The sequence below is a fragment of the Vulpes vulpes genome, chromosome 4 (assembly GCF_048418805.1).
Source record: "Vulpes vulpes isolate BD-2025 chromosome 4, VulVul3, whole genome shotgun sequence".
NCBI lineage: Eukaryota > Metazoa > Chordata > Mammalia > Carnivora > Canidae > Vulpes > Vulpes vulpes.
The window spans coordinates 132,042,501-132,069,265 of NC_132783.1; the positions used below are offsets into that span (position 1 = coordinate 132,042,501).

The window sequence follows — 26,765 nt, forward strand, 5'->3', positions numbered from 1 at the left end:
ATTTTATTTATTTATGAGAGACGCACAGAGAGAGAGAGAGAGAGGGGCAGAGACACAGGTAGAGAGAGAAGCAGGCTCCATGCAGGGAGCCCGACATGGGACTTGATCCCAGGTCTCCAGGGTCACGCCCTGGGCTGAAGGCGGCCCTAAACCGCTGAGCCACCAGGGCTGCCCCATAATCACTTTTATAAGAAACCACAGAATTTCTGTGGTGTATCAAGTAGTCCTGGTACGAATTTGTTACAATTGCTAAAAGGGCATCATGTGGCGTTCTTAACAGTTTAGACTGGGGGATTTTTCAGAACAACATACTCCCTTCTTACTTTCCCTGTCTTCACACTGACTTCCCCTTGTCCCCACCTGAAGCAAAATCTACTGAGTCCTGAGAAATTGAGGAAATTCTATAGTAGTTTTTCTTTTCCTAATTCTATCATAGGTACTGTTTTCACACACAAGTCGGGTTACATGCACCCAGAGCAGCTGGCAGCTCTAACATAGATTTCCCGCTCCAGGAGTGGACAGCTGGTGCCCTAATCAGAGGTGACTTGGGCAGCTGCTCCAGGCATTTGTGTTATCCCTCTCAGTTACCACCAGAGATTCTTTTTTTTTTTTTTTTTTTTAAGATTTTATTTATTCATTCATGAGAGACACAGAGAGAGAGAGAGAGAGAGAGAGGCAGAGACACAGGCAGAGGGAGAAGCAGGCTCCATGCAGGGAGCCCGACATGGGACTTGATCCTGGGACTCCAGGATCACACCCTGGGCTAAAGGCAGTGCTAAACTGCTGAGCCACCGGGCTGCCCACCACCAGAGATTCTGATAATTAGTAGATTAAATGTTTAAAGTAGGTTTTACTTTTGAAATTAATAGCTTGTTGATCAATATGATAGATAATAATAGTGGCTCTCATGGGCAAAACTAGAGGTATTCAGGATGTGTGAGATGATTAAATTACGTCAGAGTAGTTCCCTATGCCTGCATGGGAAGGACATGAGAATCTAGTGAGGCTTGTAACCTGTACAGTTAGGCGTGGTGCCTAGGCTTGACCCCTAAATGGTCTTGCTTCCTGCCATTTTGTCCAAGGACTTCTGGTTGCTTGTTGCTGACTGGATTAGGACAATCTCACTTCTGGAATATTGTGAAGTTTGCCTTAAGTAGACCTTTCGTGGTTACTGGTGTGTGAGCTACCAAAACAGAGAAATAGGACTTCACTGACCTAAAGGAACAGGTTACATAAACTATGCTTGCTGAAAAATGTTTATTAAAATCTGTGGGGGATCCCTGGGTGGCTCAGCGGGTTAGCCCCTGCCTTCAGCCCAGGGCCCAGGTGATCCTGGAGTCCCAGGATCGAGTCCTGCGTCGGGCTCCCTGCATGGAGCCTGCTTCTGCCTCTTCCTGTGTCTCTGCCTCTCTCTCTCTCTCTGTATCTCATGAACAAATGAATAGAATCTTTGAAAAATAAAGTAAAATAAAATAAAATCTGTGGGACAGTTTGATCTGGGCTTGATTGTTTTTTTTTTCTTTTCTAATTTGGTACAGAGATTGTAGGAAAATAGCTAACCCTTATCCACCTCAAAACTTTCAGTGCCTGTTAGTTACTTTAAAAAGAATCTGAAAGTTGTGAATGACCTTATTGACTCCGATCTGTTAGATTGGGGTGGATTATCCAGATTGCTGGTTTCCATTGAATGAATTTAGTTCTCATCCACAGTTTTCCAAGAGAGAATGCAACTTTATGTTCGGTTTTATACTGAGTTGGCTATTTCCAAGGTGGTTTCTTAAAACTTGAGAATTTCACAAGATACCAAACTTTTAAAACTTTTAGAACCAACAAAAGTAACAACTTGTTATTTTGTCAGCTATGAAGATATTAAAACTAGCCACCATTCATTATCACAACCATTTCATTAAACATTTTAACATCAAAATCTCACAAAATGGACTATTAGCAACTTTGCATTGATGGTAAACACAGGAAATATTTAAATATTTAAAACCTATTTCAAATGCAAAAATGGAATTACACCATAACATTTTATTTTAATGTTACACTCATGCTTTTTCTTCATTGATACACGTTTGTCAGTCTAGAGATTTTAAGACTTTTGGAATTTTGGGGTCTCCCAAAATAGGAAATTTAAAAAATTTTAGTGTCCTGTCCAGTACTTTTGTTTTTTTATTTATCACAGTCGTTGTTGAAAATCCATTTTCATCTGGATATGTGAAAATGGAAGCAATGCTTCTGAGGCTCGTTTAGTCAGTTCAGAATATTCTGGATAAGAAGAGCAGCCCCATCTCCAGAGAGGGCTAAATTAGCAATGACAGACTGGGCAACCAGTTCACAAGCCTGCAGAAAAGGTCAGTGGGATATAGCTGCTTTCAGCCAGGGCTGCAACCTGGGACCCTGGCCCTGAGTCCCAGACTGAACATACTCTGGGAATTAGCTAAGGGGGAACACACCTGCAGGAGGAAGACTACTGGTCTACAGACAAGCCAGGGGTTAATTGGTATATATGTACTTAGGCCACAGCAGCACACTACTCCCCACTACACCTTGCTTGGGTACTGGTTGCTCATTAGGTTGTACAGACTGAACAAAGGACTGAAATTATTTTTTTGAATGAAGAACCAAAATGTGGTTCTTACAAGCACAAAGTAGAGTTGTTGTTAGAAGGCACTTGGATGCCCAAAGAGACAGTCTTGGAGCTCCATTAATTCTGCTGATGTAATTGAGAATCGATGAAGAGAGAAAAGAAAAGTTTATATTGTAAACTCACAGGAATCTAATTTCTCTTTTCTCCCTGGGTACATGAAGACAGTAAGGGACATGATTGGAGATTGCCAACATTTTTTCCTAGATACACATTTGTTTGGGGTTGCAGGAGGGGGAAGGTCAGGATTTCTTTTTAAAACAACCTTGGTGAACATTCCTGCCATAACAAGTATCTCTAATCCACTTTGAGGCTGGGGGCAGCATAGTGAGATGGGAACTAATCATCTGTGATTCAGAAAATCAGCTTCATAATCACCAGGCTGACCTTGAACAAATCAATCTATCTTGTCCCTAGCTCCTTCATTTATAGTAAGAATCAAAAAGTCCTTTCTGACTCTTAACATGGCATGAGACCAGGGCAAATGTTTTCAGAAGATCAAGTGTTTCTTCACAAGGCAGTTTTAGTGACCTGAAACAGGTTATGACTAAAAGTACTTCCAAATATTATATTAAAATATTCACCAGTAAACTACTTAGATATTGCAGAGTCTTTTAAAAGCCAGAACTGGAAAAAAAATGAAATTTGAGTTATAAAAGGGAATTAAGCAAGGTATTGGAGTCCCAGCCACTAAGAAACTAAAAGCGTTTGTCTAAAGATTTCTAACCTCCCTCCTCACCCTAAGTTATAGATCAGGATTCCTACTTTCTAAGGAGCCTTGAGTATTTTACCTGTAATGCTGATAAGTAGACTTTTTTCCCCCCTCCTATAGTCCTTAGTTCTGCTTTTGATCTCCCATGGCTATCAAAGTTGATAAATATGTCTTGTGATCCAAAATTTTTGTTATCAACAGGTCGACTTTATTGTTGGCTATCTTGTGTGGAGGTTTTCAATTTACTGGTAATGGAAGACCTAAAGGAAAGCAGAAAACCATTTGTGCATTTGTCTTCGTTCTTGCCTTCTCGGCCAGCTCCAAATCACTGCTTTGTTAAGCTAGCTGGCTGAACTCAGTCTGAGGGCAACTGTTTGACCATGTGCCCACACCCCAAAAATGCTGACTCTTCTAATAGGCCTCTAAAATGATTCTAGAGTCGTAGTTTTTCTCCCTGAAGAGCAGGGAGCAATTCCTTTGATTCAGATGGCAGCCAAGGATGTCTTAGATACCTGGATTGCCTGTAATCACAGCTGAAAAAACTGCTTTTAATCACAGCTGAAAAATTTAGGGTCTCTTACGTTGTTCATAGTTTTCAGGTGATCTCATGAACGCACAGATTTTAGAGCCCGGAGGCCCTGTTAAGTGCTACAAAGAGGATATATCTTCCCCATTTCCAGCCATTAAGATTCCCATACTCTGATTTTCTAATACTGGAGAAGTTGAGCTGGAGTTAGAAGTAATCTGGTCCAAAAGAAATCTGGTCCAGAAACCTGGTTTCTATTAAGTGTTCTTCAGTCATCTCCTATTTAGACCTCAAGCCTGCAAAGTGTGGTTTTCATAGCCCCTATTTGCCTGAAAAAAAGTATTTGTTCCACAGAAACATGAGACCCAAAATTTTACAAGACTTTTTTTTTATATGCAAGTTCCATCTAAAGACTAATTCATTCTCTGTCTACTACTGACTGCATAAAATACAGAAAGCTATCTGGCACTTTAACCTCCTTCTCAGTAAACCAAGAGATAATGTGGTTTCAAATCTGAAGAAGAAATAGGCACAAATTAAGTCAATCGCCCAGGGTCTCATAAAATCAGATGTGGGCAAAAATCTGAAGGACCTCTGCTAGGGAGTAGAAATCTGCCCGGGGCCTACTATCCTCCCGCCACAAGGTGGCAGGATTCCCCTTGCCTGAAATCTCCAGGTCACTGAAAGGACACTGATTTCCAGCCACAGCGTGTACATCATCATCTTTGGGCTTAAGGCATTGTGTCACACTGTCTGTTTCCAAGCGCTGATAAGCTCCAGCTCACTTTTGAGATGTTAACCAGCAAAATGTTTTCCACACCAGCCTGGTGGTAGCTTTTCAGCAACAATAGTTACCAACCTCCTTTTGCTTTGTGCACCCATGTTGTAACTAGAAAGTAAGAAACTCAAAGCCCCAGCTTCAGGAAAAATAAAAATAGCTGCTATTTGTCAAATGATTGCTACGGGGCCGGGCACCCTGCTGACGACTTTCCAGACATTTTATTTTCACAGCAACACTAAGGGACAGGTACTATTCTCCTCTCCATTCTGTCGATGAGGACACAGGGTAACATGCAGCTAGAAAGTGGCGGTAATGGAGTCTGAACCCAGATTTGTCTGTCTCCAGAGCTAGCTCTCAGCCGCCATGAATCATAAAGAAAAATTAGTTCACAGGGATGTATTGAAGTCATGTTTCTGTGATCAGATAAAATAGTTCATTGGTGAGATAGTCGTGTTCACAGACTTTATTATGTCCTGAAGTGGGGCCCAGATTCTTTACCAAACTATAAAAGCATTCTCGTACCCTCAGTTCAAGCAGGCGCTGCAGTACCCCTTGCTTTAAAATAAAACCAAATCTTTCTTAGTTTTTCTACTGTGGTTTTAAAGACTCTTTAATTTGCCAAAATTTAAATCACTGGCCATTTCAAAAAGAATTCAGGTGTATAGGAATACAGTCTTTTTTAAAAAAAATTAATTTGTTTTCAACATGCCAATGGGGGAGTTTAGTATATTGAAAGTTCTGAGAAGCCCAGGAAATGAACGTGTGTCACTTTATTTATCCTACTTTATTTTTCCCTAAACCAATCTGCCCAGAGCCTTTCTCCCTCCTCCATGTAGGCAGTGCAACATCCCTTGCAATCAGCAACCCTTGCAATACCCTCCAGAAAATGCTACTGTGTACGGCAGCCATAAAGAACTTACCATTGCTTCAATACGCTGTCCTCTGTCATACCTCAGGGCCTTTGCATATACAGTTCCTTCTTCCTGGAATGGTTTCTCTTCTCCACCTGGATGAACTGTTACTTGCCCTTCAAAAAACAACTCAGATGTAACCCTCTCAGTGAAGTCTTTTTCCAGCTTTCTTAGACTGTCTCTCCTTCCCACCTGCACTGCACTGAGATTTCTACTACAGGACTCATTCATCTTTTCATCATTTCTTCTTAGTTGCCTCTCCTACTTGATTGTCGTCTTAAGAGTCATGACCAAGTTTAACTTTATTAGCGCCCACATCTTGAACCGCACCCAGCATTTAGTAGGTGCTCACAAAGATAATTGTTGAAGAAATGAGTGAAGATGAGGAAACAATGTGTAGGCGACCAAGGGTCATGTAGCTATTTCATGGCGGAGTCGGGCCTCACACATGAGGTGCCTCCACTCAAAGTACACTGCTCGTGTCGCTATGCCCAAATAGCAGATCTATGGCAGTGGCTCAGCCTTCCCCCCCACCCAGACTCCATGACAATACGAATAAATCAGCTCCACGAAGCCCTTGATGCCCTGGAACGTCAAGCAAGCATCTCTCTAGGAAACCACTAATAGAGTGGGCCCACGAGATGAAAACTGTCTGCTCTCCTTGCCTGTTCCACACTGTATCCTCCTATCAATCCATTTTTGTGGACATGACAGAGGCTGTAGATTGTAGAACCCCTGACCTGGCACCAGGACACAAGAGCAGAGTTGCCTCTCACAACTCATACACCGAGGTTTGCCCGAATATTCTCCCCTCTGGTTCTGTAGAGGCAGCGTTGGAATATTCACTGATAAGTGATAGGAAAAGAACAGGAGGGCCGCATCCGGAAAACCAGCCGGCAGAGCATAATTTCATCACTGAGGTCCTGCCCAAGGCTGGCCTGGCTGACCGCGCACCTCATCTACCCTCTCCCTTGATGCACTCCTCTCGGGCCAGAATTGCTCCCAATCCTACGTCCCTTGGCTTTCGCCCCCCACCCCCCAGCACCCCCTCGGCCCAGAAGAGGCTGTTCTGTCTTCACATGACTGAGGGGACAGCGGATCACTAATCAATGGGCATTCCTTCTCCCCGCTCTTGGGAAGAGAAAAGGATGGTTTTCCTTGCTGCTCCTGCTGGCTTCTATATCTGAAGACCCATCAAAAGAAATAACCGAAATAGCTCTTTGGCAAGTGGCTGTCCTAGAAATGTTTAAAAATAACAAAAATGAAGTTGATGCACCATACTCTCATACTTCCAATATGTCTGGATGACTAGCTCGAGTTGTAAAACTAGCTAGTATTTATTGAATATTTATTTATTGAGCTAGTGTTTATTGACCATAAGCCAGACACTGTGCTAAGGGCATTATGTAAAAGGCTCATTTGTTCTTCATTATGTTTCCATATTATAAATACTATTCTGGTCCTCACTGGAGGAAATTGAGGCTTAGGATAACTTGCCTCGTGACACACAGAAAATGGCAGAGCCTGGATTCCAACACAAGTCAGTCTGACTCTAACATCCATGACCTTGACTCTTATACACCTTCTAACAATTAGAACTGTCCAGTATAGGAAAGGGCCACTTCGACAGGTGATGAGTGAGTTCCTGATTTGGGGAGGTGTTTAATTAGGTGCCGGATTATTGGGGTAATCTCAAAAATCTGCTCTACCAATACAGCTTGCTTGAATGTCAGTGGCGATTCTCTATTTGCCAGCACATTGGCTTCTTAGTAGTCCTCGTCCTCCTATCATCATCAGCGTCATCATCAGCACCACCTCTAAGTAGCACATAGGCCTCTATCAGGCCTCTTTCTGAGCAGTTTTACTTCCATTAATTTAGTCACATTTTATAGATTTTTTTACAGATAAGGAAACTGAGGAGTAAAGTGACTTGTTCGAGGTCAGATAGCTAATAAATAAGAGCTGGTATCTGACTATAGTCCATTCTCTTAACACTACATTACACTGTCTCTTAATATTTGACACACATGCCATACTCTTTAAAAATTTATCTTTTTTATTATTACAGATATAATACATATTTATTATGTAAAAAAGTCAACAGCACAAATATATAACATAGAAGTTGAAAGCCCTCCACAATCTTATGTCCCAGAGATAGTTACTGTTACCTTTACAAACTACATATCTATATATATTTATGGGTTATACTATATATGATACTAATATGTACTTTTCATGTTTTTACCGCTAATAATATATCTGCAATATATCTAACTCTTCAAAGCTCTACTTCATGCTTTCGAATGACCGTATATACGATTATAAACACGAACTCGTTATATTGACCATAAACGTGTACTGGTGCTCCTACTGGTGGACATTTGAGTTTTTTCTACTGTTTTGTTATTATTTAAAAAATTCTAAGGGTTGCCTGAGTGGCTCAGTCAGTTAAGCCTCTGACTCTTGATTTCAGCTCAGGTCATGATCTCAGGTTCATAAGATGGAGCCCTGCATTGGGCTCCCAGCTCAGCACGGAGTCTGCTGGTCCCTCTCTCTGCTTGTCCCCCCTCTTTCCCATACTCTATAAATAAATAAATAAATTTTTAAAAATAAAATCTACAAGGAAGACAGAAATGTCTGCATGACTCCCAAATAACACAATAATAGGAATTAACAGCAATTAACAGCTACAGAAGCTTACGAGTGCCATATATTAAGTAAAGCAATGAAAATACAATTCTTATTATTCACATTTTTAAGATTATTTTAAAAAATTTTTAAGTATCCACATCCAACATGGGACTCAAACTCACAACCCCTAAATCAAGAGTCATATACTCTACTAACTGAGCCAGTCAGGTGCCCCTTCACACTTTTTTAGATGAAGGAAGGAAGACATAAGAAGTCTCACAGCAAATGAGAAAGCTTAAATTTGAGCCCTGTTTTTATTCCAAATAATATTGCATATATTATCTCTAAAATAAGTATAAATGTTTTCTCCTAAGCCTTTCATTTCATATATACATATTCCATGGGTTTTTTATCCATTCCCCTCACTTCAGAATCTATGTCCTTGAGCTCCTGAACCATTGAGCCTACTAGACATTGTCTAGTGTATGCATTGTGGGTACCTCAAACTTAACACATCCAAGATAGAAATCATCATCTTCCTCATACCCTCTAGACATCCTCCAGGATGATCTCCACTTGTCAACACTATTTCATTTAGTAGCACTACCATTCACCCAAATGTCCAAGCTAGAAACTTCAAAATCTCCTATGACTCCTGCCTCTATTACATCTCACATCTAATTGGCTCTAAGGTCTTATTAGAATAGATCACAAATTGTTTCTCAATCCATCCTCTCCACTTTCCTCCTATTATGGCTTTAGATAATTAGGGCTCCCAACACTTCCACCTTGGACTGTTGTATCTGCCTCCTAACTGATCTCCCTGCTTCTAATCTAAAATCACCCTACGTCCCATCTATCCTTTCACTGCTGTCAGTTAATGTCGTAAAGCCAATAATCTATCATGTTGTATCTTGTTAAAATCCTTCTGTCTACTAAGTTCTAAACTCCTTAGCATGGCACATAAAATAGCCCATAATCTCACCCTAATTTATCTTTCCAAACTCATGTCCAGCATGTTCTTACTCATGTACCTTGTGTTTCCTCAGAAATATCAACTCTCTCCATGCCACTGTGCTTTTTGTTCATGCTACTTGAAATGCCCTCCTCTGGCTTTTCTGCTTCCTGCTGATATCTTACTTTTCTCTGAAGACTCAGCGACCTGCCCCCAGTGTATACACAGTTTCCACCCATATTTCTAGTCTCCCAATTTATTACTTGTCCTCTTTGTTCACATTTCTATTAATGCTTTACTACACTAGTCATCTGGTCATGTGTGTTTGCTTTTCTGAAAGGACTCTATCTTAAAAATATTAGTATTTAGTACTTAGAAGGAGCCTGATATGTAAGTAATTAAAACTGAAGTACATTTGTGATTTAGGTACAAGTTTACTCCAAAATCTGAGATTTTCTGTGCCTTTTCAATACACTAAAATCTGACTTGAGGGTTGCAACTATCATCTAACCTTACAATCAACTCCTATTTCAAGGGGCCATTTCTGCTTTCACTTCTTTGCAGAGGCTTTAAAAGCCAAGAATTGGGGCTCCTGGCAATGAATGTCCAGTGATGTTGTCACTGGGTTTCCATAGGAGGTGGGGTAAAAAGCACAAGAGCTCATTGGAAAACTCGCCGAGTTCCAGGACATCTGGGATTGATCATTCCAGTGAGATGCTCAAGCAAAGAGAACAATTCTTGTACTGGTTTTTAAATATTTTTTTTTTTTTTTACATCTGGGCTTTGGCAGCTACTCCTATGGCTTTGCTCAGCACTTCTTGAGGAATGAGATATGGGCTTGTTTTGGTGGAAGAAAAACCTCTACTGACTCAACTTCTCCTGCAGCAGAGTCCTCCAAAAGACTGTTCCTCTTTATCTCGATTTTCTTGGCAGGTCCTGGGCTCATTGTCATTTACAGAGAGAATTAGTCTCCACGTGCCTAAAGAAATTCATACTACCTGGGGTCTGAATTAGGTTATACCAGCCCCTCCTAATTTCTGCTCTTCCTCTGATTCTTTTCAAACCACGGACAAGAAACAAGGAACGGTGAAAGACGGGGAAGGAAAACCTCAGGCTACCAAGGAAGTACATTCACTCCAGCTGCTCCCTAATTTCTCTTTTTAAATACAAGCTGAGTAGAACTTTAGCTCCAGGTTTGAGGGAGAAGGGGGAGTGAAGGCTCTGTTGCAAACACTGAGCGAGCACACAGTCTTCCAGGCTTGGTCCTGTGCATGTCCTAGACATTATTTTATTTAAAACCCACAACAACTTTATGTGGTATACTATTATCTATTTTAATGATGGAGAAACCAAAGTTCAGGATGGTTAAATGATTTTCCCAAGGCCACATACTTAGTAAGTGACAGAGGCAGGTGAAGCCAACAGGGATGAATCCAGTTATGTATGCTCTTTACTCATTACTTGTAAAATAAAATAATAATAGTTGCATGCTACACAAAAGCTTCTCATTTAAACATTCAGACCTATTACCTCCAGCATCTCAGAAAGATTAACATTATCATCATTATGATTATTCCAACATTCACCGAGCATTCAAGACCTGCTAGGACTTGATCTAGGCATGCTGTATTATATATAATCTTATTCTCAGAAAACCTACCTTTTGAGCAAGGTACTGTTATTTTCTTAAACAAATAAAGGCCAAGAAAGGTTCGCCTACATCAGGGAACTGAGATTGGAACCTGAGTTTTAAATTCAGATAGTCTGCCTTCAGAGTGTGGGCTACACTGCCTACAAAGACCACATCTGGAGTTAGAAAGACCTAGTTTCAAATCCCAGCTCCGCCTCTTTCTGTGTAAATATCAGCCCTCAGTGCCTCCATATGTAAAATGCACCTCCAGAGGCTCCCCTGCTAAGCGGGTGTCTCCATATGTATTCTCAAATTCATCAAAGTGAGAATCCCCATTCCATAGTAAAAAAGAAGTGCATTTTTGAAATATGATAGATGTGGGTTCAAGTCTCACTATACTTACCAGCTAGGTGATTTAAAACAAGATATTCGAACTTTCTGATTCTCAGTTTTATCACTTGCACATGGGAGATAAAAACACCTCCCTAATAGGATTATTTGTGGGTTAGAAATAGTATATGTATTTTATAGTGCAATATTATTATACAATTACACAATATTATTAATATTGTTATGGGGGCACCTGGGTGGCTCAATAGGTTAAGCACCTGACCCGTGATTTCAGCTTAGGTCATGATCTCAGGGGAGTGAGATCAAGCCCCAACTCAGGCTCTGTGCTGGGTGTGGATCCCACTTGGGATTCTCTCTCTCCCTCTCCCTTTGTCCCTTCCCCCTCTTTTTTTTTTTTTAATTTTATTTATTAATCATGAGAGACAGAGAGAGAGAGAGAGAGGCAGAGACACAGAGGGAGAAGCAGGCTCTATGCAGGAAGTCTGATGTGGGATTTGATCCTAGGACTCCAGGATCACACCTTGGATTTAAGGCAGGCGCTAAACTGCTAAGCCACCCAGGGGTCCCTATATATAGTTCTTGACCAGGAAAATATACTTTCATACACATTAGCAGGTAGGGGGAAAAGTTCCCTGTACACCATCCTCACATGGGCTTTACTAGAGAGGCTAGAGAACCTCCTTCTGGATACTGATGAAGCAGGAGAATTAGAGGCTTATTAGAGGCTTTAAGGAGAAAAGCACATGGCCTTGAGAGTCATACTTGCTTGGGCCACCACTTACTCCAAGATGAAGTATATTTAGGCAAGTTCCTTTGCAAAACATTGGACTCCCTTCCATCAAATGAGAGCTATCGTACTGGAGATTTTTGAGGATTAAATACTTCACAGCTAGGACCTAGCTCAGTCATAGGTGCTTAGTATAACCCAACAAATTTTAATTCTCTTCTTTCTTAGAAGAGAATATTTCAAGGTCAACATGATTCTGAGATGAACAAAAAGCAACAATATGCCAAAGATAAATAAGGGGCAAGTCTGTGCAAAACACTCTTTTATTACTAACTTTGGAGATTAAATCCTGTCCCCCACCCCAAAATCTTGCCTTATATTGAAGGACCAAGATTGTGTATATGCAGCAAGAAAAAACAAGTTTAACATATTAATTTACTTTATAGAAATCCATATTGGATCTGTCACAGGCTGTCAGCTGAGAAACTCTCTTGTAGGATTTGGTTCCAATGTTCAGCATTGAAAGAGATATGATAAATAGTAAATATTATTGCAGAAGCCCCTCAGAACATTGGTTTCTGAGACACTACTAGAAATCAATTAGTTACCACCACAGGATTTGGCCAAAACCATAGCAGAGGTTGGCATTCTGCCTTAATAGCAAGAATAACAGAGGTAATCACCCCTAGCTGAAAGAATCTGGGCAAGGCCATGCTATCCACATACCCACACAGATGACCTGGTTGATGACCAGAGCCAGAACTCACCTCTGCAACAAGGTAAGGAGGTCTTTTGTGTCTCTGCTTTTACTGTGCTCACTTCCATATAAAAATATTTGAATCATCAGACACTGTAGGTAAGTTGAAAAACATAAGTTAAAGAGAATCAGATAGCAAGCCCCATCATTATAAACCAAACTCAGGAGAACACTAGTGGAATTGAGATATCATGAGTTTACATTTCAAATTTCTTAATCTCCTCCTGGTTCCCAACCAAGAAGGAAAAGGAGCCTGAATTTTTTTTAAGGATTTTATTTATTTATTCATGAGAGACACAGAGAGAGGCAGACACATAGGCAGAGGGAGAAGCAGACTTCCTGTGGGGAGCCCAATGTGGGACCTGATCCCAGTACCCCAGGATCATGACCTGAGCCAAAAGCAGATGCTCAACCATTGAGCCACCCAGGTGCCCAAAGGAGCCTGAATTGAAGGCTTTGGACACCCCCCATGGGTCTATGTGTATCATTCCATTTCATTGCACCTACCACTGCTGTATATGGCTATGGATCACCCAAGTAGCAGGGCCAAAACATAGCTGCAGGAGTGACTGCCATGAGGATTTTCCAAATAGCTATGACAGAAGAAGAAGAAAGAAGAAAGAAGAAGAAGAAAGAAGAAGAAGAAAGAAGAAAGAAGAAGAAGAAGAAGAAGAAGAAGAAGAAGAAGAAGAAGGGGAGGGGGAGGGGAGAAGGAAGGAAGGAAGGAAGGAAGGAAGGAAGGAAGGAAGGAAGGAAGGAAAGAAAACCCATAATATATGTAACAATCTTTAAGACGCTGAACATCAGCCAACAAAGAGCAGTGTCCCTGAGAGAGGGCAACAAGTGATATAAATCCTATGACTGCCCCCAGATTATTGCTTTAGGAGCATTTCCAGGCCATGATGTAGGGAAAGGAACAACTTGAAGCTCAGCAGACTCACTGAATTGAGGAAAAAGAGCTGAGAGTCCCAGGAGATTCTCAGAGCAGAGTAAAAGAGAGGAGACAGCTGCACAGAAAAAGATCCAGAAATATCTGCAGTGGGTCTCCTTTAATTATTCAGCAGAGTACTAATTAGCACATCTGTGTGAGAAAACTGCCCAAAGCTGGGGAAAGCATCAACTGAAGGGGCTGGCAGGAACAGGACTGGGCACTTACACAGGGCTAGGTACAGTGCCTGTTCCAACCAGCTAATCTAGAAAGCCTCATTGTGGGTGGTGTACTCAGAAGGCTTTTTGCCTCAGTAATCAAGGATCATTAGCCCTTGACTAAATGCTGCTCTAGTCTCATCTACTGAGTCTTAAAAGGCAAGACCTAAAAGGACCAAACTGTAACTGACATCCAGAACAAAGTTCAAAAATACTTATAGGAATACAAAAATATCCAACACCCAATAACATAAAATATACAATGTCTAGCATCCAAAGATTGCCAGGCATGTAAAGAAGAAAAGTATGATCCATATGAGAAAAGTATGATCCATATGAGATAAATCAATAAAAACCAACCCCAAACTGGTTTGATGTTAGAATTAGCAGAAAAACATATTAAGACCATTACTGTAACTTTATTTCATGTGCTTAAAAAATTAAGTGAGGATGTGAAAAACATTTTTTTTAAAGATCCAAATCACATTTCTGGAGATGAAAATATCTGAAGGAAGAATACACTAGATGGGGTTAAGAGATTGACATTGGAGAAAAAAAAAATCAATGAACTTGAAAGCACAGGGATAGGAATTATAGACCCCAAAAAATCATGGATTGAAGTGTCTGGGTGGCTCAGTGGTTGAGCATCTGCCTTTGACTCAGGTCATGATCCCAGGGTCCCAGGATCAAGTCCCACATCGGGCTCCCTGCAGGGAGCCTACTTCTTCCTCTGCCTATGTCTCTGCCTCTCTCTGTGTCTCTCATGAATAAATAAATAAAATCTTAAAAATCATGGATTATAGCAGTAGGTACAGAAAAATAATTTTTATAATATCCAAAACCCAATTTTATAAAATCTAACAACTATTCCTGATTTAAAAGCAACAATAACTCCTTAGCAAACCAGGAGTAAAAGGGAATCTCCTCAACCTAAGAAAGCATCTATTAAAAAATCTATAGCTGGGCAGCCCTGGTGGCGCAGCGGTTTAGCACTGCCTGCAGCCTGGGGTGTGATCCTGGAGACCCGGGATCGAGTCCCATGTCGGGCTCCCTGCATGGAGCCTGCTTCTCCCTCTGCCTGTGTCTCTATGAATAAATAAAAAAAATCTTTTTAAAAAAATCTACAGCTAACATCAAACTTAATTGATGAAAGACTAAATTATTTCCCCCTGAAAACAGGAATTAGACAAGGTTGCCTGTTCTCACTAATTCTATTCAACATTGTACTAGATGTTCTAGCCAATGTGACAAGAAATAAAAGGCATCCAAATCAGAATGAAAGAAGTAAAACTTTATTTGCAGATGACAAGATCATCTATGTAGAAAATCTGATGAATCTATGAACAGCTACTAGAACAAGTGAGTTTAGTAAAGTTATGGACACAAAATTATTATATTAATAAATCCCTTGTATTTCTATACTAGCATCAATAATCAGAAATTGAAATCCATATATGATACATTTAAAATAGCATAAAAAATATGAAATCAGTATGAATAAAACTAAGAAAAGATGCAGAAGATCTGTACATTGAAAACTATAAAATATATTGGGAGAAATTAGATGATCTATAAATGGAAGAACACCATGTGTTTATGAGTAAAAAGCTCAAGACTGTTAAAATGTTAATTCTTCCCAAGCTGATCTATACATTCAGTGGAATTCAATCCAAATCCCAACCTGTGTTTTTGGAGAAATTGACATGGCGATTCTAAAATTCCTATGGAAATGCAAAGAACCTAGAATACTCAGAATAACACTAAAAAAGAAGAAACAAGTTGGAAAACTAACACTACCTAATTTCAGGACCTGTTTTAAAGCTACAATAATCAAGACAGCAAGGTATTGGCATCAAGATAGAAAAACAGGGGGTGCCTGGCTGCCTCAGTTGGTAGAGCATGCATCTCTTGAACTCAGGGTCATGAGTTCAAGCCCTATGTTGGATGTGGAGCCTACTTTAAAAAAAAAAATAATCAGTGGGATAGAAAACAGTCCATAAATAAATCCACATATACATACACACACACAGATTTTTTTAAGACTTTATATTATTTTATTTTATTTTATATTCATGAGAGACATAGAGAATCAGAGACATAGGCAGAGGGGAAAAGCAGGCTCCCTCCTGGGAGCCTGATGTGGGACTCTATCCCACAACTCCCAGATCATGATTTGAGCCAAAGGCAGACGCTCAACCACTGAGCCACCCATGTGCCCCACAAACTGATTTTTGACAAAGGTAAAAAGATAATAAAGTAGAGAAAAGAATGTCTTTTCAATAAAAATAATGCTAGAACCAGATATCTATATGCAAAATTAATTAATTAATTTCACTGAGATCCAGTCCTAGTACCATAGAGGAAAACTGACTCAAGTGGATCATAGTCCTAAATATTAAACCTAAAACTATAAAAAAATCTAAAAGAAAACAAAGAAGAAAAATCTTTGTGACTTTTTTAGGCAAAGATTTCCTACATAAAACATCAAAAGCATAACCCATAAAAGAACAAAATGATAAACTGAACTTCATTAAATTTTAAAATTTATGCTCTTCAAAAGACATTTGTTAAGCAAATGAAAAGACAAACTGTAGACTGAGAGAAAATATTTCCAAATCATATCTGATAAAGAACTTGTACCTAGAATATATGAAGAACTCTAATTTTTTTCGCTTTATATTATCATTTAGGACTTGAACTAGGAACATGTGTTCATATAAACACACAAAAATTGTACATCAGCATCTTTACAATATTAAAAGAGTCATATATAAGTCCACAGGCATTGGACACAGCATGGTTAGGGTATATGAAGAACTTTTAAAAGTCAATCATAAGAAAGCAAAGAACTAATGAAAAATGAGAAGATTTAGATCAACACTTCACCCAAGAAGATAAAATTAGAAATAAATACAAGGAAAGATACACAAGATAAACACAAAACCACAATGAGGGGCGCCTGAGTGGCACAGTAGGTTAAATATCCAACTTGTGATTTTGGCTCAGGTCTTGATCTCATGGATCATGAGACTGAGTTCCGTGTGGGCTCTGCACTCAGCACAGAGTCTGCTTGGGATTCTCTCTCTTCCTCTGTCTCTCTCCCGACTTGTGCTCTTGCTCACTCTCTCTCAAATAAATAAATAAATACCTTAAAAAATACCTTAAAAAACACAATCAGACACCACTCCATATTTATTAGGGTGACTACAATTAAAAGCACTGGCCACGTCAATTCTTGGCAAAGATGTGAAGAAACTGAATTCTCAGGCCCTGCTGGGGGGAATACATGATGCAACTATTTTCCAAAATTTTGGCAGTTTTGTGTAAAGGTAAACATACACCCATCATATTACTTAGCCATTGTACTCCTAAGGACTGAGCCAAGAGAAGAAAGTGTATCTCCATACAAACATTTGTACATGAATATTCACAGTTTTATCCATAATAAATTCAAACTGGAAACAGTCAAATGTTCATCATCAGATGAATGGATAAAAAAAAAAAAATCATGTTGTCCACATAATGTAGTACTCAGCAGTAAGAGTAAACCATGGATACACACAATAATATGGATAAGTCTCAAAATAATTATGGTGAAAGAATGATTTAACTATAGGATTCTACTTATATAAAATCGTAGAAAATGCTAATGTGTCTACAGTGACAAAGCAAACCAGCTATTGTCTGGGGGTGGCTTTGGGGGAGGGGTGGAGCTGAATAATTAGAAAGGGACATGGAGAAATTTTGGGGGGTGACTGATATATTCATGATCTTGATTGTGGTAATAGTTTCACAGGTCAAGATGTCAAAACTGATCAAACTGTACACTTCAAAATATGTATAGTTTATGGTATGCAAATAAAAATTATTCCATCACAAGATTATAATTTTTAAGGTTTGTCTTTTCTCTTCTCACCTCCACCCTACTACATTTAACTTCGATTCCTTTTAACATAAAACATGAACTGCCCAAGAAAAAAGTTAGCCAAAAGTGTCACCCTCTTTATGCTCTATTCTATCTGCCAAAGGAGTTTCCTCACAGCATCAATTTTTGGTGAGATTTCTTGCCTTCTTTTTAGCTCCGGGAGTAGTTTCCAATCCCCAGAACAGCATCTATTAACTTAGGCTAATTCAGAAACTTCCAGCATCCCACTGATGGATACCCAGCATGAGGAAGGTGTTCCAACCTCAAAACAACAGCCTGACTGTCAGCATGCCCTTCTAGTTCCCACCTCCTTTCTGGGCTGGGACATTGATGTGTCTAAAGCCCTAAGGATAAAAGCTGATAGCAAAGCTGCAGCCCCTACCTACCTTACAGAATCCTAAATCCCCAAGTTGAATCACTATTCCAAATGGAGGATGTAGCTGTGCCATCAGACATCCATGGCCAGGTAAAATCTAGATTGGGCTTGCTTTTCATCTTGTGTACAATACGTATGCTGGGTTGGTTTTGTTGTGGTTGTTGTTGTTTTTCATTTCAGAAAAGTTGCTCTCAATGACTTCTTTGATTACTGTTTCTATTCCAAGTATTCTAGTTCTTTTTCAGGAATATACACAATTCTTCAGGTAAATCTCTATTTTGCCTCCCTCTTTCCCTTCTCTCTGCATTGCAGGACAGCTTTTCAAGTCTGCATTATCAATCTCTGATTCTTTAAACTGACAGGATATTGTATCTCTAGAAGTATTAAAAACACAGATTCTAAACACACCTCTTAGAACTTGTGATATAATGGTCTGAGGTGAGGCTCAGGAATCTGATTTTGTTAGTCTGTTTCATTTCTGTTTTGATTTTTATTGACTCTGTTGCAATTTTAGATTTGGGAGATGTGCTCACCATCACTGTGACACATTAAGACAGTCTTCCCTATTTTCCACGTAGCTTTGAATTCTATTGGATTTGTTGTTTCTCTGAAATCCCTTATTTCACTCTTGAATCTCATCTCATCTTTTGGACTCAGATGGTCATTCTTTCACTGTAAAGTTTTCTGTCCTTATAGGTTTTTCTGCTCCCATCCCTATGTTCATGCTTCCCTTGAAGACATTCTTCTGATCCCTGTAACTAATTTCATAAGGTTTTCTTTTTCTCAGAATCTTCAAAATAAGGCCCCCTTTCTCCCATTATTTACTATCTTCATACTTATTTCCTGATTACATTTAGTTAACCTGAAATGAGATAAAATCTCTCCAGACCTGTCGTTTGCCAATGTACACATGTGGATTGCTTTCGACTCCTCCCTCTGCTCACATGAGTATTGGTTGAGCTTCACCAACTTTTTCTCTGACATTGAATAAACTTAGATTTTATGTAGAGACATCCCTACCTATCTGACCTTGTCTTTAGCCTTGGTCTGTCAGAATACTGACTAGCTGAACCGTGGTTTGGTCTCACCTCTTGCCAGATCCTACCACAGGATGTGAACGTCCAGGGTTGTCTGAGCCCCCTGGGAAGGTATCAGTATTTGGGCAAGAATGGTTTACACAAGGTGTTCTTGACCGCCCAACGTTGGGTGCTTTCATACTCCGCCACTGCCATACCTAGATTCCAACACTGCGATGTTATTACTCTTTTAAGAGGCTGGCCCAGCATGGACACAACAAAAGTCTCTGTATCATGTTCTCCCTCAGCACATCTAAGAAATGGAATTTTTGCTTTACTTAAAAAATCAAAAGGAATAGTAAAGTAAGGAAAAAGCGAAGGAAGGAAAGAAGGAGAGGGAAGCAAAAGGGAGGGGAGGGGAGGAGAGAGGATGGGAGGAAAGGGACGGGAAGAGAGGGGAGAGGGAGGGGAGAGGAGGGAAAGAAAGGGAAAATAATCCCCCCACACCACACGTATTACTCTTCACATTGTGCTTACAGGCCCAGGAGAACATGTAAAAGGCTGCCAGCATTCACCTTCTGTAACAGCTGAATGGCCTTTCTGAGCTCTCCTTTGGCAAAGCAGATCCTGCCCATGTTGTAAAAAGTTTCGGCCACTTTTTCACTGCAGTCACCATAGCTGATGACCTGAGACTTCAGTGCAGCCTTTAGCAGTCTGTAAGCCTCCTAGGGAATGAATTAAAGAAAAGTGTTTTAAAATCATTCTGGCAATTCTGAAGGAGCATGTCAGTTTTATTCCATTATTCTATGGAGGAGATGTTCTACATCACACTGACGCAACCCACCAGGGTCAGGCAGTTGTGATGTGTCACCTAAGTAATGTGTTTCTGTGAAGAGTAAAATTCTAAGCTTAAGTTCAATAATGAGAGTTATTCATATATATATATATATATGATAATTAATGATAGTTAATGTATAATAATGAATATATATATATTCATTGAATATATATATATATATATATATATATATATATATATATATATATTCATTGCCTGTTCTCATTGCAGGTCTCATAAGGAATCTCAAAAAGTCTGAGATATAATTTGATGGTATCAGTTTCATCAGTTGATGAAAGGTATGGATTTTTCTGTAGGAAAATAAAGCCATGTCTGAACAGTCATAATATAAATTATATATATATATATATACATATATTACATATATATATATTTACATATATAAATGAACACTATGAAGGCTAAGGATCTTGCCAAATATCACACTGCCTCTTGTTGATTTACCTGTTCACATTTACCTGTTTTTCGCCATTTTGGACAAGCCATTTGCAAAATTCTTCAATGGTTGTCAGTGTTGCATAATCTGCTGGGCCCAATGTTGCTTGATATGCACTGATACTCTTTATAAAATATATCTCAACAGCATCTGCAAAAAAAAGGGAACATTTAAGGCAGGCTGCTAGTCTCTACAAGTAGCTAATATCAGCTTCGGCTCAATTAAGACATTTCATACTTAAATTCATTGCCTGTTCTATTGCAGGTCTCATAAGGACCCTCAAAAAGTCTGAGATATAATTTGGTGGCATGGCATCAGCTGATGTAATGTTATTCTGTTGATGGATTTTTCTGTAGGAAAAGAAAGTCACATCTGAACAGCCTTATCCTAAGACCCAAAATAGCTACCATATTAAATTCCCAAGTGCAATAAAAGAGTATATATTTAGCTAAATTACACTCTGATAGAGTATTGTTTACTGGGATTCCTGCTAGGTGTGTGTGTGTGGGGGGGTGTCTATGTGTGTCAAGGGAGAGTTTTTGCTTCAAAAGTATTTTAAATATAGTTGTTATTGTTTAAAAATTTACTTTTAATGTTGTCTTTTATTCCAACCATAATAGATGTTTAGGTAATCAGTCTAGAAAATGCAATAGAAGCAAAAAGAAAATGAAAATTGTCTCCATTCACACTACTCAGAAACAGGCACTGTTAACATTTTTTACCACTGTATTAAGGTATAATTGGCATACCACACATTCAACCATGCAATTACACAGTCTGATGAAGTTTTAGTAAATTTACAGTTATGTAATCACGATCAAAATCCAGTTTTAGAAGATATCCATCAACCCCAAAATGTTTCTCCATGGCTGGTGGCAATCAATGCCTGCTCTCACCCTGTCTCAGGTAATGACTGACCTTCGTTTGATCTCTATGTCTTTGCCTCTTCTAGAAATTTCATATAATTGGATTCATACAACATAGGAGTCTTTTGTGATTCTTTCATGCATCATGCTGTTTTTGAGGCTCATCTATGTGCATGAAATTAGTACTTCATTCTTCCTTCTGAGTAGATACATATTGTTGATCCATTTACAAGTTGATGCATATTTGTGTATATAGTCCATTATACCTATCCTCAGTTCCAATTTTCTTCAATCTTTTCTGTGGATGAGTGTCTGTGTTCTCCCATTTTCTTTCAGCCTAAGGGCTTTCTTTAGTATTTATTTTAGGTCAGGACTACTACCAACAAATCTTGTCTGTCAGGGAATGTCTATCTCACCTTCATTTTCTTTTCTTTTTTAAAAAGTATTCCTCATTTAGGCAATCTCTACACCTTACATAGGGCTCAAACTCACAACTCTGAGATCAAGAGTAACATGCTCTTCTGCCTGAGCCAGTTAGGTGCCCCTCACCCTCATTTTCAAAGGACAGTTCTCCTGAATATAAATTCTTAGTAAAAAATAAATTTAAATTCTTATTAAAAAATAAATTTAAAAAAAATTCTTAGTTGAATTTTATTCCATTTTGAATATGTTTTTCCACTACCTTCTAGCCTCCATTGTTCTGATAAAAAACCAGCCATTAATCATATTGTTCCCCTCTACAGAGTTGTTTTTCCATTGCTGCTTTCAAGATTCTCTTTTTGTCATTCAGCAATTTGACTGTGCCTAGTTGTGGTTCTCCTTGTGCTTATCTTATTTGGCACTGAGAATTTTGGATTTGTAGATAATAAACGTGGGAAGTTTGGGGCCATTATTTCTTTAGATAATTTGCTGCTTCATTCTGCCTTCTGCCCTTCTGGAGCTCCTGTTGCAGGTATGTTGGTACACCAGCTGTTGTCCCACAGATCTCTTACGCTTTGTTCATTTTCCTTCAATACCTTTCTCTTTTGTTCTTTGGTCTGGATCATTTCTAGTGCCCTGTGAGCTACCTCATTCCCTCCTCTGTCATCTCAAATCTGATGTTGAGACCACTTGATGAATTTTCATTCAGTTACTGTATATTACAACTCTACAATTTCCATTTGGTTGTTTTTTTTCTTAAATAGTTTATATTTCTCTATGGAGACTTCCTATTTGCTAGGCAATTTTAATTGTATTTTCTTTTAACTCTTTGGTCGGTTTCCTTTAATTCTTTGAACATATTTATGATAGCTGCTTTGAAGTCTTTGCTGAATCCAACATCTATCCCGCTTAGAGGCAATATCTATTAACTACTCTGAGTATTTTATTTGTATGTTTCTCTTTTGTTGAAAACTACATTTAAAAAAAGGAAACTGTACATTTTAGATATTATATAGTAGCAACTATAGATTCTGATATATTTTTGTGGGTTTTTGTTTTGTTTTAGTGTATTGCCTAGACTTAAACTACAGAATCTGTCTCCTCTATGGTGTTTGAATGTTAATGTCTTTGCTCAGGTGTTTGGTTTCTTTAAAATAGATTTTATTTTTTAAAGCAATCACTCAGAAAAATTCAGTGGAAGGTACAGACATTTCCCACATAACCTGGCCTACAGAAAGCATGTGTGATGGTTAATTTTAAGGGTCAACTAGACTGAGCTAAGGGATGCCCAGATAGGTGATAAAACAATTCTGGGTGTGTCTGCAAAGGTGTTTCTGGAAGAAATGAACAATTGAATCAATATACTGAGTAAAGAAGATATGTCTTCACCAAGTTCACCAAAAACAAAAACAAAAACAAAAACAAAAACAAAAACAAAAACAAAAAAAAAGGAAAGGAAGGATGGAATTTCTCTCTCTCTTCTTGAGCTGGAAATCCATCTTCTGCCCTCAAATATTGAAGTTCTTGGTTCTTGGGTCTTTGAACTCTGAGACTTATACCAGTGCCCCCTCACTTCTATTGGTTATTAACTCTCTGGAAAACCCTGACTGATACGGATTTTGATGCCAGGAGTGAGCACAACAGGACTTTTACTTGCCAAAGCCATGGCTGAGTACCCAGTCAGCCAGCAGCCGATAGCAATACTGAGCCCCTGACATGGTACCATTACCTGGGGTGATTAGCCAGCTACCTGGTAGCAAGCTGATTACATTGAACTATTTACTTTATGGAAAGAGCAGCATTTTGTTTTTATTTTTATTTATTTTTTCAAGGATTTTATTTATTTATTCATGAGAGACAGAGAGAGAGAGACAGAGAGAGAGAGAGGCAGAAACACAGGCAGAGGGAGAAGCAGGCTCCATTTAGGGAGCCCGATGTGGGACTTGATCCAGTACTCCAGGATCAGGCCTTGGGCTGAAGGCGGCGCTAAACCGCTGAGCCACCGGGGCTGCCCAAGAGCAGCATTTTGTCCTTAAGTGGAATAGATTTCTACTCTGGATAAATCTGCCTTCCCTTCATGCAATGCTTCTGACAAAACTACCATCCATAAACTTACAGAATGCCTCATCCACCATTATGGTATTCCACACACCATTGCTTTGGATCAAGGAACTCACTTCATAGCAAAAGAAGTGCAGGAATAGGCCCACACTGGTGGAATTCACTGGTCTTACCATGTTCCCTACCATACTGAAGCAGCTGGCTTGACAGAATGGTGGAATGGTCTTTTGAAGATAGATAGTTACAGTGCCAGCTGGCGGGCAATACTTTGCAAGGCTTGAGTTCTCCAGAAGGCTGTATGTACTCTAGATCAGCATCCAACATATGGTGCTATTTCTCCAATAGCCAGGATTCCCAGGTCTAGAAATCAAGGGGTGGAAATATAAGTAGTATCTGAAAGTGAAGACTGTCACCTGGCCCCTTTGGGCTCCTCATGCCCCAAATCAAGGAAAGGAGTTCCTATGCTACCTAGGGTGACTCAGCCTGAATACTAAGGGAAACTGAACCACTACTCCTCAGTGGAGGTAAGAAAGCACCTTTCTGGAATAGGAGATTCCATCCAGTAGTTCTTAGACAGCATCTCATAGTATTACTGTGTTCTGTGATTAAGGTCACTGGAACACTACAACATCCCAATCTAGGCAGGGTTAGTAATGGCCCAGAACCCTCAGGAATGAAGGTTTCAGTCAACCCAGTAGGTAAAGAACCAGTATCAGGTGACGTGCTTGTTGAAGGCAAAGGGAATACAGAATGGTACTAGGAAAAGATAGTTATACCAGTTACAACCACGAGATGAGTTACACAAATGAGAACTGTAACTGTCATGCGTATTTCCTCATTGTGCTATGAATATGCTTGTGTGCACATATGCATATATTAAGCAAATATCTTATTTTTCTTCTTTTATTCCCTTTTCATGGAACAGAAGATGTACTGATGTTATATCAGTATTTAAGTATTGTTAATTTTACATCGTAGTTTTCAAGTTATGGAATATCAGAAGAGTAAACATCATTGAAGGACTTTATCTCTTCTGGGAAAGGGATTAGTACATTTTCAGTTGTATTCAGGGTAGTTATACCATATTAGGCATAATTATGTCTTTATTTGGAGATTAAGTAGGTTTGAGGAGATGCATGTAAGATCAAGTTGACGAGGAGTGGACTTGTCATGCTTAATTTTGTGTCAACTTGACCATGCAAAAGGGATGCCCAAACAGCTGATAAAACATTATTTCTGGAGTGCATCTGTGAGGGTGTCTCCAAGAGAAGTTAGCATCTAAATAAGTAGATGAAGTAAAGATGATCTGCCCTCACCAGTGTGAGTGGGCCTCATTCAATCTATTGAAGACTCAAATAGAATTTAAAAAAAAAGGTAGTGGAAGAGTGAAGTCGCTATTGCTCATCTTGAGCTGGGATGTCTATCTCTTGCCCTTGGACATCACATAGTTGTTTTAAATTCCCAGTCTGATGATTCATATATCTGAGTCTGGTTCTGATGCTTGTTGTGTCTCTTTAAACTGTGTAGTTTTTAGTTTTTTTTTGTTTTGTTTTGTTTTGGGGTTTTTGTTTTATCTTTGCCTTTTACTATGCCTTTTAATTGTTCTTGATAGGTGGACATGATGTACTGGGTAAAACTAACTGTTCTAAATAGGCCTCTAGTAATTGGTGGTAAGATGTGGAGAAAGCATCCTATAGTTCCATGATTAGCAGCCTTTCAGTGAGCCTGTGCCACTGAACCATGAACTTCACGAGTGCTTCTCTTTCTCTGTCCCCTTCTCCCTTAGGTGGCATAGGATGGCTAGAGTGGGCTGAAGTTGGATATTTCCTTCCCCCAGGCTGGTTAGGCTCTGAAAACAAAACAAAACAAAACAAAACAAAACAAAACAAAACAAAACAAAACAAAACAAAAATAGTTTGGGCTCTGGTAAAATTGTTTCTCTTGAGGATAGGCCTTGTTTAGCAAAAAGCTCTGACATACTTTAATTGGTTACTTCTCTCCTCTCCCTTCAGGAAGCAAGGGGGCATTTTTCTCCAATATTTACTTTGAGAACCTGGCCAAGCTCCTGGAGGTAAATCTGACAAAAGTGTAGAACCCCCTGCCCCCCCAACCATGGTACTTGGAATTTAATTTTTAATTCCCAGTTTTGTCCACACTGAGCTTCTAGAAATTTATCAGCTGCAGGTCAGGCATTCCTACCCCGGTATGGGTTCCTGTAGAGATAGGTATCTGCTCAAATTGTGGTTCCCTGTCTCCCTAATTTCAGAGGCATCGGTTTGCCCTGTGATCTCACTTCTCTGACAGATCTAAGAGCTATTGATTTTCCAGTTTGTTCAGATTTTTTACTTGTTGTTAGGATAGAGCAGTTATTCCTGAGCTCCTACATGCTAGAGACCTAAAGTCTTTGCTTGTGTTTTAAGGCTTATTTTTTTTTTAATTTTGGTCTGGATTCATGGGGTTTCCCCTGTGCCTGCAGAACCTAGCGTTGACCCAACTAACTGACTTGGAAAGAGACTGTGCTCAAAACCTTTACAGTGTATGTCTTCCATCTTCTCTTGATTGATCTGTATGTAGACTGAGGCATGCATTCAAAGTTCTGCTGCATTTCAAGCCTCCTTTGCTTATGATTTTCTGTATCTTCCCTGTACATGTATGTGGTTTTTCAGTGGGCTAGGGGTGTTGGGAGAGCTTACCTGGCCTTCTCTTGGCTCTCTCATTTCCAGGTTCTTCCTGTACAGTTCTCAGTGGCCCCAAACTCATACAAACCAGGACAGCAACTTCAGGCTACCACATATGCAGGTTTTCTTTCCTTTCATGTCTTCTGACTTGGTCACCTTTACCTGATGAATCCGGGGGTGGGGGGGGGTTTGCCCCTTGCTCTCTGAATTGAGTCCCATGCCTCTGTCACAAAGTTGCTGGTTCTTTCGGCCACCCCCCTTCTGATAAAACTGCTATTCTCAGATGGACTGAGGTGGGTAGGAGCTGCCTCAGGCAAAAAGGCCAAGAAGACTCTCTCTTTTACCCAA

At 39.5% G+C, this 26,765-nt stretch overlaps 1 protein-coding gene across 4 annotated transcripts in view; it reads right to left on the reverse strand.

The window, feature by feature from the left end:
* Positions 1-1,710: 1,710 nt before the first annotated feature.
* Positions 1,711-26,765, reverse strand: part of TTC23L (tetratricopeptide repeat domain 23 like) — a 56,402-nt gene continuing 31,347 nt past the window's right edge. For 2 of the 4 annotated variants that reach the window (XM_025984081.2, XM_025984079.2), the window contains exons 9-13: positions 20,415-20,542; positions 19,673-19,822; positions 12,645-12,727; positions 5,590-5,696; positions 1,711-3,622 (exon numbers count right to left, since the gene is read on the reverse strand). In XM_025984081.2, the coding sequence (XP_025839866.2) occupies positions 5,615-5,696; positions 12,645-12,727; positions 19,673-19,822; positions 20,415-20,542 (443 nt within the window). In that variant the 3' untranslated portion in view covers positions 1,711-3,622; positions 5,590-5,614. The remainder of the gene's footprint in view (positions 3,623-5,589; positions 5,697-12,644; positions 12,728-19,672; positions 19,823-20,414; positions 20,543-26,765) is intronic. The other 2 variants (XM_072757114.1, XM_072757115.1) reach the window with 1 other exon arrangement.